At 37.2% G+C, this 26,771-nt stretch overlaps 1 protein-coding gene across 12 annotated transcripts in view; it reads left to right on the forward strand.

Annotated features, from left to right (window-relative positions):
* SOX6 (SRY-box transcription factor 6) overlaps positions 1-26,771 on the forward strand; it is a 369,109-nt gene that overhangs the window by 204,224 nt on the left and 138,114 nt on the right. For all 12 annotated transcript variants that reach the window (XM_041415103.1, XM_041415104.1, XM_041415107.1 and 9 more), the window contains 2 exons: positions 18,766-18,938; positions 22,434-22,502. In XM_041415103.1, the coding sequence (XP_041271037.1) occupies positions 18,766-18,938; positions 22,434-22,502 (242 nt within the window). The remainder of the gene's footprint in view (positions 1-18,765; positions 18,939-22,433; positions 22,503-26,771) is intronic.

The raw sequence follows: 26,771 nt of genomic DNA on the forward strand, positions 1-26,771 counted from the left end.
CTTAAGAGATATGTAAAAATACCTTAGTGGGAACTTAACAAATACCTTACTGGGAACTTACAGTCATCTGTAAGACTCAAGGCACATAGCATTAGTATTGAGGAAAAATGAAGCAGGAGCACATTCAGTAACTCCCCTGCAACTGATAATAGCAAGAACATAATGTGCAACCTGACACAGCCACTGCCTCAAAAGCCTAAGCTCAATGAGGAATAGAAGAAGAAATACAAGAAGGGTTGTCCTTGTCCCCTCTAAACAAGTTGACCTTTCAGAAGAGGTTAATTATCAGTGGTTTTTTTCAAAATATCTTGATTTGTTTAACTGTGTCACCTCACTTAGGATGTGACCAATGACATCTGACAGTTTTCTGCCAAAGGGCAAATCTAGCCAAACTGGGTTCATTTTCCTTGTTTTCACCTCCTCCTGCCAACATTAAAGTAATTTCAGGCTAATCATGATCCCCTTGCTCCAGTCAGGTCATTCACAATACTGTCCCCTTAGTTGGTGAATGAATTGATATCAATTCACTATGTCCCTTCTGTTCCTCCCTCAAATATTTATGGTGGATTAAAGTAAATAATTTATCTATTTTCCATCCCAATGAATTTTTTTTGTCTTGTTTTAGCACAATTTGCCAATAGAGAAAATTTTAAAACCACTATCAAGATGAAATCCCTTCAATCAATTAATACCAATATATGAATTTTAAAGAAAATAGAAAGATGTATTGAAATAATTTCCATAGAAATTTGTCTGAACTGAGGAAATACAAATCTATGAAGGATGTAGCCTGCCCTGATCCTATAAATTCATTGTTGGTATTACTCTCTGTGATGATAATATTAATGGCAGCTTGATCAAAACTGGATCTTTGTCATTAGCTCTCACACTGTAATCATGTTATTATGAACATACCTTTCTTACCATTTTTTTCTTTAAATTGCTGTTAGTTTAACCCATATATCCTAACATTTACCTTAGTCTGTAGTGATATATTTTAACAAAGTTTAGTATTAGACATATTGTCATAATTGTTCTTGAAGAGTTATCCAAGATTAAGCTGAGACCTGTTCTTAAGCTGCTTAAAATTTGTTGCCCCATAGATAGCAGTAATGAGAGGCTAACACACTCATGTTGGGAATGAATCTTCATGTCTATTAAGATTTGTTTGAACAGGTTTCCATCACAACAGGTGCACAATTACTTTATGAGTAAAATATTATCAGCCTTCCAAATTAGCCAGGGCAAAATGCAAGTTGTCTGATTAAATAATCAAACCCAATACTTAAAATGCACTTGATTTCCACAGGAATTTTAAGATGCTAAGTCCCAGTCTATCAGTGAAACTGTGATTGTTTGCAGCATGCAAGTAGCAGCTTGTAGAGTATTCTGTTTGGTATGTTTTACATAATTCCCCCTACATTATACAACACAAAACCACTAAAAAAGCGTATAATAACGGGTTTTACTTCTAGTAAAACAATTTTAATCTTCCAATGAAGGTATTATATTGTGCATTAAAATCTGAAAAAAAAAAAAAGTGGGCCTCTAATGGAAAATAGTTTGAAAGTGTTCTGCATTCAATTAGGAGGCACAAAGTTTGGAAATACAAAACCCAATGTTCTTTTAAAATAATTTAGTTTATGAAGAGGGAGGGACTAGAGAAAAATCCTGAGTCTGAAGTGCAGCTTGCAGTGTGGAGATCACATGTGTCACCAGTTACTGAACAGCTTAGTAAACACAGTAACTCAGAGACCCAAGAAATTAGTCAAATCTGAAACAGTAGATTCACCACAAAGGAGAAACTTAGCAGTGCAGCTATCAGGCACAGATTATGCACAGGTAACTGTTTGTTTTCATATCTAAATCTGTTTGTCAATCAAGGAATGCTATGAATCAGGAGATGGGATCTCAAATACAAAACCACAAAGTCAGAGACAGCATCTGGAGGAGCTCCAAGCCACAAAAATTAGGGAAGAAACACAGAGGGAACAAAAACTGTAAATGCTTGCATGGATTCTGCCTCTATATACATTGAATTTAAATAATTGTGTTGATACATCAGTAATAATAATTGCTGATAAAAATTATAGTCCTTATTTTGGGCAGCAATATGTTTTACTAAATGTGAAATTAAAGGCAATTTGTATTAATTAGGGATAATATGAAAGTATGTAAGCGGTTGACATTTCCGACATTTTTAAACACACTACTATGTGTGAAGATAGATCTTTTGCATTTGTTTTGGCTTGGAAATACTGTGGATTGATATATGCCCCCGAAGTATTCTGTTGACATAAGATCCCAGTTCTAACCCCTGAGATCAGAAAATTATTTATAGTTCACTGTAGTTTGAAATTTAATTATGGGATTTGATCTTTGATGTAACTGTTTAGTAGACAACTGTAGTTCTCCCTGAAAGCTGGAATACACCCTTAGTACAGATACTAAAGCAAAATCTTCTAATTGCAGGTGGCACACTCAGATTGCAGGATTTAAGAAGTCAGTGTAGTGTATACAAATATTTTATGTAGGCTTACACAAATAAGTTGTTCTAAATGTGGGGAAATTTACAGACATCAAAACTCAATTGCTAACCTCAAAAGAACAGGGTTTTTAAGTAAGGTCAAGAGAATGAAATGGGCATAGCTGTTCTGTGGTTTAGTTTTTCCAGATTCCTTAAGAATTGTAGAGTGCCTATTGGCTTCTAATTGCAAGTTTTACCTTCAATCCCTGCCTGTGGTGCCAGGACACATTTCCTGGGACTCTGCAAGAGTCACAGGATGACTGTGGATATTTTTTAGTGGCTGTAGAAAATAGAGGTTTTCTACTTCAGGATGTGTTTCATTGACCCTCCTATCTGGTTTTGTTGCTGTTGTTGCTTTCTTTCCCTCCCAGGGGTTATACAGTATAATTTTGTGCCTCTCAGACTTCAGCCAAAGACAGGGTGCCCACTTATGAAAGATAAGGCTTGTCGTAAAAAGAAATACTCCTATCAGGTTAAGGTCTGCCACTTTTCAGGACAGCAGCGATAGACAAAGGCACTTTGTTTCTCTGCATACTCAGAAAACACATCCCACCATCAGACAGATATCAATACTTGGCACTAAGAGTGGGACACAGTGAAAATTCTCCTTCTGCTGACCTGGAAAAACCACAGTCAGTCTCCACACATAGCTAAAGTTTAGTTAACTTAATAGCTAGGTAAGCTTCTTCTCCCACTTTGCCTCTTCCTGGCCTCTTCCATGTGTATTGTACTCAAAACCACTGAGAAAAACTCTTTTCTGAGCCATAGTTGCAGCTACTGAAAAGTGCTGTGGTGATCAGCAGCAAATAACCCATGACAGAATATAGGTGTTAATTGCTCATCAGCTGAACCTGCCACAAAAAAATTCACATGATGATGTCTGTCTGTGTAAAATATTCAGATACATTGAACCTAGAAATTAATGTAAAGTTCAAGTTTGGAAGTGAGGGAAAACTGGAGGGAAAACTGAAGATTGATATATTGAAAAGGAATGGTTTTTAACTTGTTTTAATGAAGCAGTCCTCACAAAGGAGGAAATCATTCCTTCCAAAAGGCTCCCTCCAACACTCACAGCCTGACTGGATGGGGCCTTGAGCAGCCTGGTCTAGTGGAAGTTATCCCTGCCCATGGCAGAGGGGCTGGAACGGGAAGATCTCTGAGTCCCTTTCAGTCCAAGCTATTCCATGTTTCTGTGACCTGCTAAAGGAGAGCACTGCTCCTCACTTCTCAAAGTCAGATGATGCAGACCAGCTGGCATCACCACTTCCAAGGCTGAGACTGCAGCTCCTGTTCAAAATGATAACACTCACAGGCTCAGTTTTGAAAGAGTTCATTTTCTGTGGTTCAAGAATTCAAGATATATGTGTTTAATGTTCTTGATTGACAGCTAGAAGATAGGAAATGGTTAAAAGATACTGTGAGAATTAGAAGGTTAGTTGGTAAACTAGGCAATGTTTTTGCCATCTGCACCTATTCAGGCTTTTAGAGGCTTAGATAGAGGCTTAGTAGTGCTATTTTTTGTCAGTGTTAGCTATGTCATAGCAGGTGCAGAGTTGTCAAGTTGGTTAAGCAATGGAGGGTTACTCCATTTTAAACCAAATTAATAACTAATGCAATAATGAGTTCTTGACTTTTTTTTTTTTTTTATAGGGAGAGAAATGTGAGAGAATGTGTGAGAGTGTTGCCTTATAAATGCATTTTAATGTATCCTCTTGTATTCATTCATCCTCTTATAGAGGCTGGTTGTCTTAGGCGGAGTTCTGTCTATATATGTTGAGTCCATGACAGAGCTGAAGCTGCAGGCTTTCCTTTACTGCAGGCTGCTGATGTCCCTTAAATGCAGGACCTTTAAGGTACTCCAGAGCAGAAAAATCTTATCTTTCCTATGGCATACCGAGCTAATGCTCCAAGGAGGAAATTGAACATTTGTAAGTGAATGCAGTCCATGCCACTTGGAAGTTACCAAAGTGATGAGTTCTAGAAAGTGCTGTCTAAATATCCCAAGTCCTCCAGCTGTCCTTCAACAATATTTCTATTTATATTTCTCTTTATTTCAATAACCTGAAACAGCAAAATATATTGATGGTTATACTTTAGAAGTTACTGTAAGGATGTGGTTGAAAAGTGTTTTGTTCTAAGTTTATTACCTATGTGAAACTCAAAGTGAGTAACTTCAAGTTTTGTCCAAAACCTGTCAGCTCTATGCCCAAGGCATGCAGATCATCACAGAGATCCAGGTTCTCATGTCCACTAGTTGGTGTTGCACAACAGAAATGTAAATAAGATTACTTCTGTGTTAAAGAAAGACAGTTGGCTGACCCATAGGTGTGAATTTCCATAGGGGGAAAACAAATCTTAATAAAAAAAAAGTCATCCAGTACTGTATTTCAAGGTCTAAAGTTGTTACAAAAGAAATCAGAGAAAAAAATAGGAGATCTTTGGCATAAAGGGGAAAAATCAGCAAAACACCCATTTGATTACAGGAGTAATCATAAATGCAGACAGAGGAATGAGGAAGAACAGGGAAAAATTATGCTTTTTTACTGATATTATCTGACTCTGAATAATTTCCAGGGATTTCCAGATCCTGGTGGGGTTTGTGTATTTTGAATCAGTCAAACAGATTCCTCTTCCCTCTTCCAAATACCTGCCCACTCTGCCCTTGAACCTATAAAATGCTTTGAGCCAGCAGCAGCATTTGGAAAGACATTCCATGGCTGTAGTGTCAGCTGGGGGAAGAACCACATCAGGATGAAGTTAATTGAAAACTTTAAAGGTAATATTATGTCATTTACACACATTTATCTCATTTTTCAAAATAGTTTATGATGTCATCTGAGTCAATGGGTCTTAGATGCTTCAAACGTTTTTGAAAACATGACTGTAGGTGTATTTGCAATAGTGAGAGGCCTAAATCTCTTAAAAAATCTGGCCCAGAGACGCCTAAATCTAGAAACCCTTGGAAATGTACCTCAGATTTTTGCAGGTGCAAAGAGATTGTAATTTTGGTTTAAAATGTATAGAAAGGAAATATTTACAAAATACATTGCTTAAGCTCAACATTATTTTGCAGTCACAAGTAGCCTTCATTTAAGCTGACATTTTTTCAGCATCACAGTTACACTGAAGTAACTTCTGAGAAACACCTCAGAAACATTGCATTGAGTTGCAACAGGTGTGTTCTTCCAGACCAAAACAAAAATTAAAATAAGACACATCAAAAGAAAATTATTAACTTTCAAAACCAATTGAGAGTAGTATCAATTGGCTTTGAAAATCTGTTTTCCCTGCTTCTGCTGCTTCTGAGTTTTTTGTTTGAGTGTCTTGTTAGGAATGAAAAATAATTCTTCAATTGTGGTTGCTGTAGAAATAAAATAATGAAAATGCAACCTGAACCGTATTAAGTTGTGTTAAGGAGAAAGAAACAATTAGAAGATCCTGATTTCTTTGATATATCCTGGGTCTATTCATAATATATTGAATTAGAATGCTGTTATAGTGGAATTCAAAACCTCTTGGTATGTTTCCTACATATTCCCACTGCTTCAAAACTTATTGTGAATCATTGTAACACTGTGCTTAAAGTTTTGCTAAATCCATGCCTTTGAATATTGGATTATATTAAGACTTTTGAGCAGGCAGTGTTTGTTTTCTTTCTGAGTGATCCTGTTTCAGTGGTAGAATACCTATGAAAGCACAACAAAACCCCATGATACCATTCTGGGCTGGGACTGTGAAGAACTTAATTACCAAAGACTCTGTAGCAAAGGGCTGTGTTAAATGTTTTGGTTTGTGATCAACTAGGTATACAAATAAATTAAATTAAGGAAAGTTCTGACTGCACTTTTAGTCGCTTCTGAGAATCATCTGGCTAAACACGCTCATGCTTGTGGTTAGAGTGTAATTATTCCAGAACACTCCTGGAATATGTGTGGAACTGCAGTCTGCAAATGCAGGCCACCCCCTTTGTACTCTGGTTAATGTGATTTAGAAGGTATTTCTCTAGTTAGAAATCTTGTCTGAAAATTTTGTAGTGTATTACAGGAGCACAACAAGCTGGTCATAGAATTCTAATTTGCTCTGGATCGCATTATTTTAATTATTTATTTATAAAATAAACCCTCAGGGAACAAGGCCATAGTTTACTTGTTTGGTTTTTGTTTCTCATACCCATTCAGCAATGTTGTGGTTATTTCAAAGGACATATGATAATTCTTATTTGTAGAATTAATAGGCTCTGCTGAATTTTTCTTACAGATTGTTAGGTTGTGTGCAGCAGATAAATAGCACTTTCAATTTATAACTCTTTGATTATGAACTAAATTTAAAATAATATTCAGATTTACAAGCCTAAAGCCGCCACCTAATGCCATTATTAATGAACATATCAATGGACTTCTTTCAAAGCCCACTGAAATGAGTGTAAATCCTTTAACTCACTTCTCTGGGCACATTCTACATGTATAAAATTTTGTTGCTTTTCCATACATATCAAAGGCTTTTGACTAAATTGTCTCTTCTCAGATGAGGTAGGAAGTTTCTTCTTTACAGCTTCTGTGATAGACAGGCTATGCTAATGTCCTTGTTTTGCAATAAACTTTGCTTCTTCATTACTTATCACCAGAGGCAATAAAAATCTTCAGAGGCAAATATAAGTTTTTCATTGATATACTTGTTTGTATTTGTAAGACATGAAAGATGAACATGTAATTAAGATCAAAATTAAAATTTATATTTAAAGTATATAAATCTTGCAGTACTAATACTCCTCATATTTATATTTAGACATTTCTGAGTCGTGTAGCTAATAATTACTAACTAAGAACTCGTGGAAGTAACTTATTTAACAAGATATAAAAAGTAACTGCAAGACATCAGAAGTCAGAGTACATTTCACAGGGGCACATCTCCTCTCCTGTGTATATTGTGCATTCTGGATGCAGCAGAAGAAATGCATTTGGGTTACAATTTTCAGTGTAGGAAAAGAGGCAAGGCTCCTGGAGTGTTCTGGTGTGTTATCTTCAGTGTTACCATTATGGCAAATTATCTCAAATAATTGAATCCTAACATGTAGATCAATTAGCCTTTTAATAGAAAAGCTGCAGTGGCACCTATGGAAAAGATTTCTACCCTTCTTACACCCACAGAGAAAAATACCAATTCCTGTCCTCGTTCTCCTAGCCCTTCCTGGCACACAGCTGGCTCAGCTCCACTGCATTGTGCTCCTCAAAACTGGATTAGCCCCCAGGACGACACAGTGAGGAAATGTGGATTTTTTTTCCCAACTGGTTTTCTTGTGTCCATCTGCAGAATTACACCCCAAAGCTCCATGAAGTTCAACTGCTCCCTTTTCTTACCATCACCCGATGGATGTACTTGTAGACATTAAAGTGTAAAGTGCTCCTCACTGTTTAAAGAGAAGAATCACATTATTTCTGCAAATACTGTGGCAAAGAGCAGGAAAAATAATTTTAAGCCCTCCTTTTCTGTAGCTTGCTCTTTAAAATTTAAAACTTAATTAAAACATATAATTCTTTTTTTTTTTTTTACCTTTCATTATTAATCCATAGTTTAGACAATGGAGAAGACTGAAAAAAACCCAAACAAGAGCTTCTTTTACATCATGAACCTTTTTAAATGAAAGTCAAATAATCAGCTAGAGAAATCACAAGTAACTAGCTCCTGTTAGGTAAGGAAATTAATGTCATCTAATTCATATGAACTGTACTCATCAGATGAGACATTAAGAGAACTTCCTCTAAACTCAGCTTCCTTCCAGCCACTTTTATGCATGTACATATACAATTCTCTTTCCAGAATAAGATTAGATAGCACAGATATTCACTTTATCCCTGTGATTGAAGATACAAGTTTTAATTGGAGAGCTCTTCCTTCTAAATAAGTGCTTTTTTGCACTTGCATGGGAAGAAATACTAGTTTTAAAAGAATGAAAGATTGTATAGATTTTGAAATTCTATCATGTTTACAAAATGAAAAATATAAGATTAATAGCACCCAGAAATCACTTAAAGTTTAAATTGAATATGGGAAAAAATTGCTTTTATGCAGCTGTGTGTTGTTAGGAAAGAACAATCAATGAAATGGAGTAATTTCAAAATCAGTCCTGAATTCTCCATCTAAATTTCTTTCTTCAGCAAACTGCCAATCTTTTCATGTTACTTGATAAGATCCTACTTATTCCAGACTGTCATCAATTGTGACTCTCAACACTGTAATTCCAAAGAATGCACTACCTATGATTGTATATAAGCAAAAGAAAATCAAGAAAAATTTCATTTCACATCTAAAAGAGGATGTTACAAAAATTATCTGTCCACATATTTTATTGCAGTGTTTTTTATGAATATTAGAGATGGGTTAGCAGTCATATTCAATCCTCCCCATCAAGGCACAGCTGCAAATATTAGGAAAAATTTTTTTTCTTTTTTTCTGGAAAGGAAATGTAGGGATTTTTTTATTGAATTCAAACATCTAAAAAATTGCTTAATTTAATTAGGATACAGTGAGACTACTAGTGCAGCAGAACTTCATTCAGCAAATGTTAGGAATCAGAAGAGAACAATAAAAATGGAAAAAAATTATCCAGAAAACAAAATTATGTTTACGAAAAAATGGTTTTATGTTGGAATTCCTTGGAAGCTGTTGTAAAATGTTGGGCAGCATTTCTCTGTGTAAGCACTTAATTCTCTGTTCTACATCTGTAGTTTCACGTTAAACTATGAACAGCTCATGGAGGGAGTTTAATAAGAAAGTGCATTTGAAATGTCTAATACTAAGTGCACAGTTTGTTGTGCCAAATGATGCTGTCAGGAAACAGCAGTCTCAGACCTAAACCTGGAATTTTACTGATGTTTCTACATGCCTAATGCAGTGAGTTTTCTAGAAGCTGAGGTGAGGTTTTTTTGACTTCTGTTTGACAAGTCTGCTATTTTTCCTTCTATAATTACAAAATTTAGGCAAAACTAAGGAAAGTATCCCTGTGTTTTGGGTCAGGTTCAGAGATAAAATAATAGGGAAGGTGAACTGCTGGCTTCTCTTAGTGTTTGTGGGAACATGGGGATCAGCTCTCATGCCATTGTAAATACAGGGTGTTTCTGTTGAAGGTTCTGGACTACGTGCATGTGCAGATTATCTACAAGAAAGAATTAGACCTGCTGAATTGATAATTCCAGTGTAAAGAAGAAACAAACCATTATATTTACTGTGGGACTTGATTTTTCTGATATTTAATATTTGTGTCCCATTATCAGAAGGAAAAACTTCAGATATCTCCATTTCTCTGTGAGACTTCCCCTGTTTTGCTACGTGACAACTTAAATCCTTGCAGGACTATTGGGTTGAAGTTAATTTTACAGCTCTTGCAAATGAGAAAATTAAAGGATTTAACTTTTAAACCATGTTTATGACTCTGGTCTCCTGGAGGAAGACATTTTGATCTGGTAGCTTTGCTTATGCTTAATATGTGTTCTGACATGGAAAACAAAACCAATCTTTTGCTTTTTTCACTTACCACATTGATGTCCCCAAGAAAAGCTGGTAAGCATCATCCATGTGGGATGTTTGCACAGAGATGGTTCTGATGCTGGAAGTTTATTCCTACTATGACATTTGAGTATTTCTGCTATTCTTATTAGCACAGCTCCTGATATCTCAATGTGGATTCTTCCGGAGAAGAGGAACAGGTGCATAACTAAATGATGGTTAGACTATTAATTTTTTTTTTTTATCTTGGATTTTTTTTCCCCCTAATATACCATTTCTATCTGTTATGTGGCCCACAAGTATAGTTTGTAATCTTTGCTATTGCTATCCCCAGCATAACATTCTCCTCCCTTTCCCCCTCCATGATCTAGAGAAGTAATGTCATCTGTATTTAAATGGGAAAATCTGAAACTGAAGGTCAGGATACTTTTTCAGCTCTCAAGTCCTCAATGAGTGACTTAAAGGGATAGGCCATCTTTATTTTCATTTGTATATATATATTTTTTTACTTCGAAAGCATTGGAACCAAGTATTAGAATCAAAAATAATAATAATCATGTGAACTTTGCTCTCTCTCTAACACCACCATGTTAATTTTATTTTGATGTGCTATTCCCTGGGTTACAGTCTACTCAGTTAACAAAACAAAATCACTCATTTTTCTCTTTATCTCATATTTTAGTGTTTGTATCATAGATTACTCACAGCCTGTGGCCTCTGCTATATCCTTGTATTCTAACTCAACAGAAACAGGTTGGCTGTGAGTTTTTAGTTAAAATGTATAATATGCATTTCTCTGTTTATATCCAGCAATATTACATTTTTCCTATACAGACTCTGAACAGTTCATATTGAGTATATATGAAGCTTTTCTAAACTTACTGAAAGCACTAAATGATTTGCAACCAAATCTCTACTTCCTGCTGAAAAACCCTACAAATAATATATTCAAAAACTCATTATCTTCCCTCCATGTGCACATGTATGAATTAACTCTTAATGTGTCCTTTTAATATAATTTAGAATATAAATTTACAATTTCTTCTGCATTTGGGAGAAATTCTAAGAAATGAGCCAAAGTAGGTTTTATTTATATATTTAATTTTTTTTTTAGATAGAAGACAATAGTAAAATAAAATTGTATCTGTGAGATAGTAACAAAATCTCTAAACATATTTGAAGTCCTCTAAGGCTTATGTCAGGCAGAGTTCTTCTTTTCATGTGTGTGAAAGGAAGTAAGGAGTCCGAGAGATTTGTTGGAATTCTGCTTTTCGCTGGGCACTGGTTTGGAGGAGGGGGAGGTCGAAGCTCTGGCTAACATCACATTCTTTCCTGCATTCCTGACGTGGATTACATTTTAGGACTCAACTGTAGATTCACCACACTGCTAAAAATGGTGCAAAGTTTCATTGTGCTGATCCATGAGCTGAGCAGGAACTTAGTCCAAAGCTTTGCCTGGCACCCTGCTTTGACATCTCTGGGGCTGTTTGAGAGAAACCTGGGAGCAGTTTCTCTTGGTCCAGTCGCTGCAGGGTTTTTATTTTGAGTGTATTGGTTTACTTTGATTGGAACTGCTGTGAAAAGCAGTCAAGGAAGAATACCTCTGAATGTAAGATATTGCTCAGGAAACATGTGAGAATTGCTAAGAAACCATGCAGGAGCAAAAAGTCCAGTGAATGTGTGAGAGAAAAAAAAAAAAAAAAAAGATATTTGGAAGAGTATTTTGAAGGTACAAGATTTGCTGGACATACTATGGCAGGTAAACCTGCCCCAGGTGCTGGCAAATCTTTAGGGGAAATATTCAGCTGGATTGCTATAGACATTCTTGTGACTTGTTATTAATGCAGAATAAATGGTTCTGTGATGTTTGACGAAGGAATAAATCCACCAAATTCTTTTGAGGAGGGAAAGAACCACCGAGCAGGACACTTTAGGTGGTTGGATGGGGCTCAGTTGAACATGAATAATCTGAGGTGCCTGTGAGGGCACATGTGCCCAGCTCAGTGTCAGGCAGAGATCTGGAGCTGTGTAATGGATGAGAGCTTTGGGATGAGCCAAGCTCAAGGGCAGTGGGTGCAGGAGCTCAGCCAAACCAGGGAGGTGCCTGTAGGGCTCTGTCCTCGCCCTTACGGCTCAAGGGCAGTGGGTGCAGGAGCCCAGTGCTGGCTGTGAGCTCAGCTCAGCCAAACCAGGGAGGTGCCTGTAGGGCTCTGTCCTCGCCCTTACCTGTCTGTGGGCACAGTGATGTGTGACAATGAAGGGTTATCATGGCCTCACTGAGTTGGTTCCATGTTCACTCAGATATTTGGCTGTTTTTTGGCTAATCCAAGAAAGGCAGGACCATGTTAAGTACAGGATTGTTTCAAAAGTCTGCTATTTTGCAAATCATAGGAGTTTCAAATTGCTCCCACCTAAGAAATTGCTGCAACATGTGAGTTTTAGTATACATGGAATTAGGAGAAAACTTCTGGATTATCAGTAAAGCATTTTCATACTCCTCCTAAAATATAACTAGTTTAAACTCTCTTTTGTTTCTCAAAATCTGACATACTTTTCTCTACAGAATATTTTCTGTAGTTCTTAATATTAATTCCTATTACTGTCTGTGGACATATGGTAATAAAATTGCCTTGCTCAAATCTGAAAATACAGAATAATTTTGAGACATAGGGGAGGGAAGGGATCTTTCACCTTCCCAAGAGAAGCAATCCGGTGTGTTTTGCATGCTGGACATGTTTGCTGTGCTGCTTTCTGCACTGGGATGCTACAAAGCACAATGGGAGCATTTATAAAACTTTTTATTGACTAAGGACGGGACAGTAGCATATGGGAGCACCAACAATTGCTAACTGATCATGAAATAAAGAAATTCCAGTATTCTAGTGTTATAAAAAGAAGGGGAAAAAAAAAAAAGTCATTCAGAACTTAGTCATATTGGTTCAGCTGTTGTAACCAAAGACTGATAAGATAATAGAGGTCTTTGTGGCTGTTTTCTACTGAAATGCTTTATCTTTATGATACACTTGGGGCCCTTTAGAGTGGAAGCTTTTTAAACTGCTGCTGGAGTTAGAACTCAAATTAGATGCTGTTGCAATGGCAAGGGGGCTCCTTAGTCAGGCAGCCCTCACAAAGTGGCTTTTATCTCCAAGGCCCTTCCATTAGATTGTTACTTTCTTCTGTTTTTCCTGTTTATTTTTGTTGACTTTTGCTGCCCTATTTTGTGGCATTTAGAAGGTGACCCAATCAAGAAAGGGTAAATGCTAAATGCTGGACAGAGCCTGTGAAGTGGAAACATCACAGCCCATCTGATGTGTGCTGCAGACTGCAGTGTTAGACAGAACGGTTTAACCAGGTTATCTCTGGGAGGCTAAGATCAAATACACTTTCTTTTATGTCTAGCATTGTGTTCTTGCTTTCTTTTCAATGTCCATAAAATAATAAAATCCCCTCCAATCTAACAGAGGGATTGAGTCACAAAGGCTTTTTTTTCTATAAAGGAAAAAAAAAAAGCTGAAATTGCTTAACTTGATTCAGAATGATTTTTTGATTGCTGGTTGAACTGTTTTGGCTGATGATACTTTGGAGCTGCAGTTATGTGATTTAAAGCCCTACTTAGTTTCTGGCAAAGTCCACACTTCTTTCTTGCATTACTGCCTCCTGATTTCACAAAAGTCACACAATGTGTTTGTTCTGTAAACGTAACAGGAGTAATCATTTGTGATTTATTAATTTGTATTTCCTGTAAGTGTATGGAGCAAAAGTTAGTTTAGATGCAGTGCATAAACAAGGATGATATTTGTCATGTTTTGCACTAATCACAGAATTCAAGAGAACCAATAATGCTTTGCAGCTGTGTAGAGATTCCTTGCAAAGATCTCAAAGCACTTCAGAAACATTAACTAACCAGGCATAAAAACCTCTGATTGGTAGTGTTTTACTTTGTCTGCATGTTGGGACACTAAGACACTTCAAGAACCCACAGTAATTTTGTGTCACAGCTAAGAACCCTACTTTAACAAGCTATGGATCATGCCTGTAAAATTTTTACTTTATTTATGACTCCAGTACTTTGTTTTTTATTCATTTGATAGAATATGTGGTTTTACCTGGTTTTCTTTTCCTGAGCAAAATCAGAGAGATTAGTTTAAATTATGCTACGTAAGCCTAGAAGTCTATTTCTTGTTATGCCTGCTTCTTTTTTTCCCTTACCAGCAGTTATTACTCTGCCTCTAACTCAAGACAGCAAGAAATTTAACACTGAGAAGCCTGTAGTGTTTGCTTACATGCAGCTGCATTTGTATATAGACTGAATAGGTTGTAAAAGGTAACAGGAGTTTTAAAAGGTGGTAAACCAGTGGTTGATATAGGAACTTTAGTTATATTGTATAGCTATATTTACAGGATACTAGTTTTTTGATTTTTTTTTTTAAATACTTAAAGAAATCTAAGTAAATAAAATTCAGGATGGGGTTTATGGTTTTTATTAAATGCAGTGTAAGACACATGATGCTCTTTCTGTTACTTAATGTACCAGAAATCATGTAGTATTCCAGTTGGTTTTAGTAGATAGAGTTTTGCCACAAGCAGAATTCTTTCTAAATGTAATTTTAGACCACAAGTTGAACTCTTCTCTCTTTTTCAGCAGATTTATAGCTACTTTTTATTTTCTGTCTCCTGGTTAGATTGACCTATGACCAGAATTTTAAAAAGTCAAGCGTTCTCTTTGATGCCTTAGTTCTCTTCAATCTGAATATTTTATCTCAATTTGTGCTGAAATCCAAAATAAAGAGTAAAACAATAAGCACATAGGGAAAAAATTAAAATATTACTACAACCAATTATCACAAAGGTGGGGATGTATCCAAAGTATTATCAGAAATAATAACATTTTTTTTCTGAACTTTTTATGAGACTGACACATCTCCATTTTAAAAAGAAATCCTTAAACACTATCAGCTTCCCACCAACACTCAAAATTTTAAATACTGCTGGTAAAGGGAGTCAATGGATCAAATTCAGTATATCTGTAGTCACTGAAATAAAGGCCCCTAAGAAAAATGTGTCAATTTTAAAGGTCTTTCCTAACTGAGGACCATTTTGTGATAGAGCCAAAGGTTAATAAAATCAGTAGTGAATGTAGCAATTTTACAGATAAGCTATTCACAACAAGTGTAGTTACTTGAATAAAAAGCTAATTCAGTCCTAAAATGCCACATGCAGTAGCAGTGAATAGCTGCTTTTAGGTGCTTTCTGGAGGAGGATAAAATACAGAATCACAGCACTCTTCTTTTCCAGCATCCCTGGCTGCCTGTAAATTGCTGTGAATGGGACTGTGGGCTGACAGGCTCTATTAAGACAAACTGCCTTTCTCATCGGAGAGATAAAATAAATCAGGTGTTTAGTCAAATTAAAATACTTCAGATGGAGCAGGCCCTGGGGAGCACTGATCCACCTGACAAATCTGAGAGAAACTCAAGACAGATGTGTTTTGGGGATAAGGAAGACCCCATGGAAAAAAATGCACTGCTGTCTTTGGAGTAAGAGAATAGGATTAGAACAGAGAGAGAGCTGTGGTATATAATATTTTATGGAAGCTGGCATATTTACTGTTCATTTTTTACTAAGCTTTTTGTTTTATCTGTTTTTATGGCAAATACATTTTACAGGTAGCTGTATTTTTATTTTATTTATAGATATTTTCAGTCAGCAGCAGAAGTTTATTTACTGGTAATGAGTTTAGGAATCTCATTGCTCGCTGCAGTAAGTGGATGCAAAACAGATGATGATGGCACACAGCTACTGATGACCTCTCTTGTCCCAGCCAGATCAGCTCAATCTGGTCTGCATTCTAAGCAAGTTGGTTTTTATTGGTATTTAAACTGTAAAATAATGGTTGGGATTTTCCACTCTAAAATTAAATTATGCCTCCCCCCCCCCCCCCCCCCCCCCTTCATACAACAACATTCTCATCTTATGCTTGTTCTTGGTTAGGTGTCCTGTAGCTTCATGGAGGTCTCGTGATTTTCCAGGAGCACAGTGTACATTTTGTGGTCATCAGTTCTATTCTGTTGCTGGATTACATAACAGGGTACAAATTAAAGAGCAGAGTACTTTAAATGGGGTCATTTATTTCAGATGTGTTTCTCGGAGGAGGGAAAAGGAAAGAAAAACAGTTGCTGTGGATTCCTGAATAAGAACAGTTACTTCTGCCTGCTATTGTAAAAAAATCTGAGAGAGAAACAGAGAGGGAGAGAAAGACAAATATTATACATTTGTGGCAGCTATACCAAATGGTTCTAAGAAATCCTAACAAAACAACATTTTGTAGCCTTTGCAGACACTCTTTGTGGTGGTTTTCTACTCGTGTTATGGAGCAAGTACAAGCTATACAGACTAATATGGAAATGGAGTGGGAGATTAATATCTGCTTTGGGTGTGTAAAATATTTTACGACTGTAAGCTCAGGGGCTTGCATTGTGATGCCAAAGCTGCTTGACAGATGTGAAAGTCTCAAGCTGTTGTTTCCCAGGTGGCAGTGGAGGACAATAAGTATCATTTGAGGCAGCAGGTTGCTTCCCATTGGCTTTCTAAAATTGGTGGGTGGAGTGGTTGATCTTTTCTTGTCACAATGGGCAAGGGAGTTTTTCTTTGGCAGAAGAGTCTTTTACCTATGGAAATGAATTCAAAACCATGCTGAAAAATCTTCAAGACTGAATAACACAGTAGGGTTAAGGTAGGTTTATAGTGAAGTTGCAGAGAGCTGAAGAGATGGCAGTATAGAGCTCAGTACATGCTAAAGGATCCTAGCAAGGCAGTACTTCCAGGGCAGGCACTTTCCTGGTCACACAGCTGCCTAAGTTTACTTTCAAAAATGATTTTGTGTTTCTTTTGGACTTGTAACAGCTTTTTGCACAGAACTCTTCTGTTGCTTCAGTCAGCTGTATCACACTAAGGCTTTACAATGAGTTGGTCTGGGTAGGAGTGTCCTTCAGTTTCAACTTCATGCATCCATTATTCCTCTTGTGACTAAGGAAATCACTATCAACCCTTTCTAAAATTTCTACTACAAAAGAATTTATACATCTTTCTTCTTCTGGAGACCTGTGTCAGGTGTATACTGGATGTACATTAGGCATTAGAGGGTAGGGAAACATCAGGTTCTTGGAAACTCATTTAAAATGAAGATACTTAATAGTGAATAAGAAATGGAATCTTTTTCAGTACTTTAGCATTGCTAAATGTAATTAATAAATGTACAGAAAATGAGGTACCCTTTGTTTCTCAGAGTTTGTTTAGAGTGAATAACTTAAGCCATGTAGTTTCTTGGTTTTTTTTTTTTTCATACAAAGCAATTTCAGATAGAGGTTTTTTTTAAAGCTGCTTTTGCAAATGAAATTTTGTGTAGGAATCATACTGGCCCCACAATGTAAGTAGTGGATAATCTTGGGTTTGTCACCTTCTTGGCAGGAGCCTGTTTTGTTTTCCTTCTCCTTATTAAACCCATCAGCCTTTTTTCTTCACTTCTTTACAAGATATCCATCTTATTCCTGGGAAGAAGCTGGAGTCATAATTTTGTGACTCTTTCTCCATTCCCTCCCAGGTCCTGTTGCTCACACATTTTGTTCCTCTTCAAAAGTCCAGTGACTTCTTTATCACAGTCCTCTATTGTGAACAGAGGAAAGGAGGTTTCTGAATGCTCTCTTTGTGCCACTTCTCGTACCATTGTGGCAGACTACAAACCTGAATAATTCTTGGTTTTCTTCTTCTCTGATTTCCAGTTCTACTTTACAACATTAAATTGCTTTATTTATCCCACTTCCAACTCTAAACTTTTTTCAGATTATATTCCAATATTCTTGGACTTCTACCTTGATGTACTGATATTATCTTTTATAGACCTGTGATTCTGAGGTGCTCACAAAAGGAAATGTATGGCTCAAATATAGGAACTGACATTGCTGTTTCTGACAGGGTAATATGTTCCTATATAAGGTGGGATATTTTCAGATTGATTTGGAAAAGGACCCTGTACTCTCCACTTATGAGACCCATGAAATTTACCCATAAACAGACCATTAAGCATCATTAGTACAAAGAATAAATGTACCGTAGTTTCATATTAATTAAGTGCTCTCTGTAGAGTAAACTTTGAAAGTTAAATGAAAATTCTTAAGCTATTTTTTCAGGGTAGCCATTTCTCTTGGGGACAAGTAAAGCTCATTTTTAATACACATTCCACAACCATAGCTTACATTTACCTAAATGACCTACCAGATATATGGGTATTTTGGAGAAATGATCAATAAATTCTTAAACTGCTTCTTCCACCAAACAGCATCTTTTAAATTCTTTTTTAGCATTTGTACATACTTAGAGTGAAAAAATGAGAAAAAATATAAACTGAGGTAAAATTATGTCTGATAAACTATGAATGTATTTATCACAGTGGGCAGATTTAGATGGAGAAGATCGAGGGATTCATAACGAATAAATCCCAGCCAGAAAAAAGGAAATATTCTATATCTTTTCTGCTCCCATTTCTGTTATATCCTCCCCTGCTTAGAGCACAGCAAATCTATGCGTTACATTCTTTTGGGGTTTGTTAGTAGAAAATATATCCAAGCTGCTGTTTGAAAAAAGCACACTGGTGATACACCCATTTTTTGGAGGGGTAAATATTGCTTTGTAAATATTGTCTACCTCATATTTACAGTCCATCTTTCCCCCACGTTTAGGTACACCAGAAAGCCTGGCAGAAAAAGAGCGACAGCTCTCTACTATGATCACCCAGCTGATCAGCTTACGGGAGCAGCTCCTGGCTGCCCATGATGAGCAGAAAAAGCTGGCAGCCTCACAAATTGAAAAACAACGGCAGCAAATGGACCTTGCTCGCCAACAGCAAGAACAGGTGAGGCTCCAAGAAAGAAACCTGTGAAAATGGTTCATGCAGAATGCTTGTCACAAACTCCGCTCTGCTTGCTGTTGTTTCATTTTGCGTTTTTTTTTGTTAAAAGAACATAAATATCTGCAGAAGTTACACATTTTCCCTGAAAGAGGCAACATTATAGGACCCTGAAAAAAAGGGAGGAGTGGATGATAGATTTCACAGTTCTCCCTGCACTGAGATGCAATTTTGAGAGTTATGAACAAGCCAGACTATAACCATTATTTAACACTTTCTCTTTTTGACAAGAAAATAATTAAACAAAAACCTTTAAGCATACTCAAACCTTCAAATACCTTGCACAAGTAAGGTTGGATTTTTTTGTTGAGGTTGTGAACAGTTTGTTTTTTCTTGTTTTGTCTTTTTGGTTTTTTTGGTTTGTTTTTTTATTATTTTTTTTCCTTGATTATTTGGTTTAAAGATGCAGTTGTCCAATGAGCTGTCCCCTTCTCTTTGAACAAAAGTGCAACAACAATGATCCCATGCACTAGTCCCCTAGGCATTAGATCCGACAGATCCAAATTAATGTGTGGTTTTTAGGAATCTGACATTATTACTAGAATTATCTTTTCAGTTAAATATATTTTATAGGATATATACAGCAATGTATGCTCTGTTGATTTTAATGAGTTGTGACGTCTGGTATTTTATGTGCTTGGGTATTTGCCCACATGTAGGAATATGGACTCATCCCCTAATGGAAAATAACATAAAGGAACACTGTAAAAAATCAGAAGTTAGAATGTCATTTAGCCATCTAGAGATGACACAGTAATTAACTATTGACACTTGTGAATAAGCTAGCACAAATTAATCTTGACACATTTGCAGACGAGTGATATCTTACAGTGAACACTTTGTAATTATATTTCAAAATGAAAATTAAATGACACTTAAAACTAGGTTGTCATGCTCAATGAAGCGAGCATGTAGCTCAACCGATAGGCAAATAAAATTCAGAATTTGAGCCACATGGTGCTTGTGTACCCTACTTTACTGTGTCAAGCCTATACATCAAGACGATGCTATGGTAATTGCATTGCAGGGTCTTGGGTACATTTTCTGTCACAGAACTGCTCCAGCGAAGAGGAACCTTGGAGATTAGATGCTCCATGGTATATTTCTTGTTTTCATCAGGAAATGCCTATTCAAATGGTGCTACATTGTGCATGCAGGTACAAAAAAGCTGTTCACAAGCAGCCAGAACCCTGGCAGATGTGTTCTTTTGCACATGTAAACAAAAGCCTCCTCCTTGTCTTGGCTATGGTTTATGGCTGTGTTAAGCCGCAGCCAGGTCATCAGCAGCTCCAAACAATACTGGATGTAGGGCACTGTCTACCTGTGAAAAAATGGCACAGCGCTGAGAGTGGCCCACAGCACAGCTCCATGCTCTGTATTGTTTCACTGTGAAGCTGCATACTGTAACCATCTTTTACCTTTGCTGAGACTTCAGCAGCAGGGGCAATGTGGATATAAACCTGACAAACCTTATCTTTAGTTACAAGCACTGCACTTCTGAGACGGAGTCACACAGTTGGTGTGTTGCTCACTAAAAGTGCTAACTCCAGCTGCCATAGAGGTTTTAAATATTCCATATAGTACTGTCCCCATTAGGACAAGACCAAGCACAGGTACCACTGCTGGTCTCTGTGCTGACAACAGCTACCTGAGCTTCTAGGACCTGCCCCTGGGCTACCTGGGCCCAGCTCTCTTTGATTCCCTTTCTCACTCACACACAAGGGTCTGCTCATTCACTCCTCACTCACTGTATTTTATTGACTTGCCTGGGAGGTTCACCCAGATCTGTTTGAACACCAGGCTCCTGAAAGGAGTTTGAGCTCTGTTGCAAGCACTGCTGTAGTGATCTGTGAGGGTTGCTTGACTCCATCTTCTTGTGATCCTTTGCCTTCACCTAGCCCCAGAATCATCTAGATCTTAATTTTCCTCTTTGAGGCCACGTACAGGACTTAAAATACATATGAATTTTGTGTTGATTTCTCTTACAAAAGTGAATTTTAACTGAAAAATCTTACTGAGTTATTTCCAGATGACAGTGAGAGATTAAGAAAATGACAGCTTTGCTCTCCATGTATGCACAATTACAAGCTGTTAATATGTGACTACAAATTCCCTATGAGTTAATCTGAACAGTTTTCACTAAAACTATGTGATTGTTTATTTCCAAACCAACCTTGATACATTCCTGTCATTTTTTTATCATAAAAACATTTTACTTAGCTTTCTCTGTTTATAACAGAGTAAGTGTGCTGAGAAGATGTTAGGGAAGGAGCCCAAGAGGGTTTTTGCCAAAAGAGAAACAGTGGATTTGAGTGACCAAAATACCTTTGTCACCAGCTTCTTGCTGTTTTATGTGATTCCTCTGCTCTAGATAAATATTTATAGGAGGGGAAATTATACTCAAGAAATGAAGGTAGCAGAAGTGCTGAGGCTGGGATTTCCAGGAAACACAAATCTTGTTCTCATTTCAGTCTGCTGCACAGTTACCCTTCTATAGCAGAAGTCCAGTTGTTCCCCCAGGTCCCCGTGGCTTCTCCTCTGTGGCTGTCTTCCACATCACCCATTGCAGGGAGCAGCCCTGTGGTCTGAGGGCAGGATCCTATTTCCCTTCTGCTCCAGCATGCTGATTTTGTGGGAATCAGGGAGGTAGATGGAGTATCTGTAGCAAATTCTCACCAGTCTCTTAGTGTTCTTCACCCTGAAAATTTGCTTTTCTCCATCTGTGTTAGAGAAGGGATAGAGTGAACCTTTATCCTCTAGATCCCCTACTGATTCCACCAAAAGAGGGTAAGAATATCTACATATTTCATAGAGTTGTGTGGAGGATGAGTTGCTGAGCACCAGGTACTGCTTTTACACAGAATGAGGCTCTGCTTCGCTAACTAGCTCCAAGAATGATTTTTGGGATTTGCAAGAGAAGTAATGTGCTGCTCATTGTGGAGGAAGTCAGAGAAGCTTACCCTAGGAGCTCGTGCTGAATAGTGAAACATCTATAAACACCAGCTAAGGCTGCAGTTCAGCAAAGCAGGAAAATGTATGTTTAACCTTAAGCACCTGCGTAATCCCATCCCCATTCAGAAAAGCACTTAATTTTAAGCATGTGTTTCATTCCCATTGTAGCTAACAGTGATGCATCACAGTTAAAGATCACCACAGGCTTAAATGCTTTGTTGAATAGTGATGAGATTATTCACATGCACACAAATAAACCTATGTTTCTGTGCTTCAGAGCTAAGGTCTCACTGCTTAAAATACATATTTCTTACTCGTTAAGTAGATTTTTATGTTGCATTTAAATTTACCTCTAAAAGATGCTCCATTAAAAATATTAATATGCTTAATAAAATATAATAAAGAATAACAAATATTATGCTTTTCGGTCAATAGTATTGAAATTTCAATATTGCTGTTTTAATTTAATGGAAATTTTATTTCTAATAGATTGCAAGACAACAGCAGCAACTTCTGCAACAGCAGCACAAAATCAATCTACTGCAGCAGCAAATTCAGGTCAGTGTGTTTTATTGCTCTCTTCTGATTATACTTAAGTTCCATTTATGAAGAGGGAAGGGTCTAAAAAAAAGCAGCCACATGCTTTACTAACAAGCCTGAGTAAAGATGTTCTTTATGGGAGTTCCTTGTGTCCCAGAAAATTATTGTCAGATTTTTTTGGTGCAAAGAACTTTAATAGGCAAAGTTTTCTTCTGAAAGTTATGAATTATTTTTAAATCTCACCATCTTGTCATAATTCTGAAATCTGCAATCAGTTTGACTTGCATTGTGTGAAGTAAAAACAGAGTCTCAGTTATTGCTGGAGGAATTCTGTGTTCTACAGAGGCAAAATTGAGACATTGAAGCAGTGCTAAGTCCCTGGCACCAGTCTGTTCATGCACAAAGACCCACAGGTATATGTGTTCCAGGTGCCTTTGGAGTAATGATACCCTTGTGCATCTGGAAGTATTCTGGAGGTATTTAATTATCTGTACTTGTACTCAGAGCATGGTTTAATTTTGTGCAAGTATACGTGGGCAGGGAGTGACATGGATGTAGAGGCATTGTTGGCATGTGACTTTGTTACCTTCTCTGCTTCCCACTTTGAAAGCATTTCCATGGGCCTGTTTACTGATTGAAATATTTCAATTTGGTCTGACAGGTGATTGTGCTGCCAATCATTTCTTATAAGCTTGGGCTATCCATTTCTTTTCCTTAATTAGCTGATTGCTATGTTGCTAGATGTCAAAACTGAAGTTTTTCTTTCCCTCATCCCAAAGGAATGCTTGTAAATACTTTTGAAAATGTTGTAATGCAGTTTCAGTTACACTTCTAAGGGGTTTATTTAACAGATATAGACATGTTAATACCTCGTATGAGAGACACAATTGAATTATAAAGCACCATTATTGTTGTTGCCTATTAGGAGACTGTGTGTTCATATTAGGTGTTCATCAAGGATGAAAGAGAGAGTATAAATTAAAAGAACAGTGTAAGGAACTAGAAAGAATAGTGTAAGGAAAAAATACACCATCTTCTCTAAGTGTTATTTGCAAGCTGGGCTTCAGAAAGTAAAGAATAATATAAAAAAGTCTTAGCAAAAAAGAGAAGCCTGAAACCTAGCTAAGTCTACAAAACGGAAGCGTTACCTATCTTCATGAGAAATTTCTAATTTCTAAAATTCCTTTAAAAATTAGGAAACAGAAAGAGAAATTATTACTAGGGGTTTTTTTGTTTCTATTTAGAGAATTGTAGGTATGTTTGGCTGGGATACCTGCTCTGTAGTAAAAAGCTCAAAGGTACTTTATGTTTCACTTCAGTCAATACTTTCCAGGTGCTTTACCCTTCCACTATCTCCAGGGAACCGTGGTCTTAGAATTAATTCTAGAATAGATTGCAGGTTCATTTTCTCATTCACTTCCATCTTTCCTCTTACATAGTGCTGAACCCTCCACAAGTTTTCTTTCCCATCCTGTCCTAGATGTATATGCAAAGAAGTGCTTCAATGGTTGTTCTGTTCCTCCAAGCTAATAAACTATTTCTTGGTGACTCGTTCTTGTATTTGCTTACAAGTTCTTGCCAATATATGGTACTCTTATGCCATAACCCCTCAGTGGGTTGGCCTCTTTATTGATCTATGATTTTTACATTTATCTGAGTCTAATCAGTGTGTTTGAGGCAGTGAGGATTGTTTCTTCCCCCATCTGGTCAGCCAGATTGGTAGTGGGCATCTCATGGCCCAAGGAACACTGTAGGCTCCAGTAAGAAGTTCTTAGCACACTGGGCAGTGCCAAGTCAAACATTCAATGGTCTTACGGGGAGATTACTAAAAGAAAGTTCCCTGGGAAATTGTCTTCTAACTAAGAAGAGCTAAACACCAGCTCACATAGTCCATTTGCTTGTAAGCCAAGTGGTCCTGCTTTGTTTATTTGTTCTGTCTTAATTGTGTGGCACGTTTGGCAGCCAGAAGTTGCTTGAGAAAGAAGTTGCTATGTTGTCTCTGCAGTTTGAGTAGATTTGCTGCTGTAGAATTGGTTATGAGTGTTACAGTTTGAGATGTGAGATCCTTAAGGGCTAGAGCTGGGCTGGAGGCAAAATGGGAGGCAGGTGACAGACATGGTGCTGTGCTGGTTCTCCCAGATCCTCTCCCACCATCTTCCCAGGAAACCTCAATACCAGTGCTGAAGTCACGCTGGTCACTCTGTGTGGAGTTAGTCGTATCTAAAATAGGTAACTGCAGTACAGACTCTGTCTCAGTTAATTACCCAGATTGTTCCTGCAGTGAGCAGTGAGAAGATGAGTGAATAGTTTCAGGATACAATTTGTCTTGTCCCAAAGTAGATATTTAAAATATATCAAATAAATTGTTCCCTAAAATGGCTGTTTCTCTCCATTAACTAAGAAGGATATCTGTGCCAATGCCTTTAGTGTAGAGATCTGATGTGAGATGAGGTGAATCATGCTCTCTATGTCTTGAAGGGGAAAACAAAATTTCTATTAAATGTTTACATTCCCAGTTTAGTTTTTGGGCCTGGTAGAATTTGCAGCTCTGTCCCCAATAACTTGATTTTGTTTAGAAGGTTTGTTCAAAGACACACTTGAGCAACAATTTTCAGGAAACAGTGATTGCCTACAGAGAATGGTGTGGGCTCTTATCTGTGCTTCGTGTGCGTGGGAAAACAGTAGTACCCTTCCCTGCCACTCCCCTTTTGAAAGGGATTACAAAATATGAGCAGCACAGGTGCCAGTTCCATCTGGGCAGGGGCCTATTCATGGCACAGCTACTCGAGGCAAGTACAGCATGTTCTCCAGGATGTGGGAGAGGGGCACTGCTGATGCAACGTTTTCATCATGAGACACACAGTGTGTCAACTGTCCTCTCCTGAGGTGCAGTGTTAATTCTTGAACAAGAGTTTCTGTGAATAAGTGCACCCAGTTTAACCATTTAAGCAATTAGAAATTGCTCTAAAAGGGCCTGATATGTCAGCCACAGACAAAATTTAAAATAATTTATATTAAATAATACACGCTTCTCCTGGGTAAATATGCTGAGACTTTGCATTATTTAGTATTTATTATCCATATTGTGCTGTATATTATCTGTTTATGTAATAATTTCAACACCTTGTTTAATTTGTTTGGTGAGAGAGTTGTTTCTTTGTTTGGTTTTTTTTTTTTTTTAATTTTGTTTTGAGACCATTTACTGGAACACCTTACTGCAGACTTCTTATACATCCAAAACTTTGTCAATAATCTGTGAGCAAAAAGCACTTTATCTTGGCCTAGTGTATACAAAAAAAGGTAGGTATTTCAAGAGTACACAAGTCATTAAACGTTCTGCATAATCATCTCGTTTTCTACGTGAAGCTAATGTTTCTATCAGGGTCTGTGTGTTGGGGAAATAGGTTTGATTGGCTAAAAGGAGTGGGAATCTGGCCTTCTCCTCAGTCCTGTCTCTGATTATCAGAAATTTGGCAAATCACATCCTTTTCCTCAATTTTAATGTAATGTTTTGAGAATCTTAAATGAAAATTTTCAAATAAATGCAGTGTATTATTTCTTTTCAGCTCAAATGTTCATAATGTTCATAAACACTCTTCTACAGAGGAGTCCACAGAGATGGGAGGAAATCTAGTATGCCAAATTAAGTTCTTCATTCCACAGAGCTGTGCAGAGAAATCATTGATTTCAGTGCAAATTAAAGTTGAGAAAATAATGTGGGGCAAAGAGCTCACAGATCAGTCTCCAGGCTGATTAAGATTTTTGTAAAATATATGTTTTTTTCATTTGATTGTTTAATAAAAAAAATATTAATTCTGAAGTAGAGGGAACAAAATTGGACTAATTCAAGAACATCTCTTGGCCTGTGCTATGAAAGTGAAAATCTCTAGGAATAAGTGAAAAACCTGGTTAAAGGAGGAATTTGGTAGTACATCATGAAGATTACATTGGAAAAAGGGAAGACATGCATTTCGTAAATGTTTCCAAACCATGGGTCCTGAAATCCCTGTGAATTCTGTGCCTCATTGCAAGAATTCAGTCCTTTCAGAATGAGGCTTGGGGACTTCTGAGCCCCACCATGCCCATCTGAGGAAAAGAGGTCGATCCCACTGATGCTTGGAGCTTGTTGCTCCAGGATTTCCCTCTGAGAATGGGGGTGTGTGTGGATTTAAGGGATGAAAGTTTTTAGGGCTTTTCTCCTCTTGTGGGTAGGTTTCATTAGAGCAAGTCCTAAATCATAGTTGAAATCTTTAAAAGGGACAGTGATGATTGAGCTTTTCTGCAGAA

The sequence above is a fragment of the Onychostruthus taczanowskii genome, unplaced genomic scaffold (assembly GCF_017590055.1).
Source record: "Onychostruthus taczanowskii isolate IOZ18803 unplaced genomic scaffold, ASM1759005v1 scaffold49, whole genome shotgun sequence".
NCBI lineage: Eukaryota > Metazoa > Chordata > Aves > Passeriformes > Passeridae > Onychostruthus > Onychostruthus taczanowskii.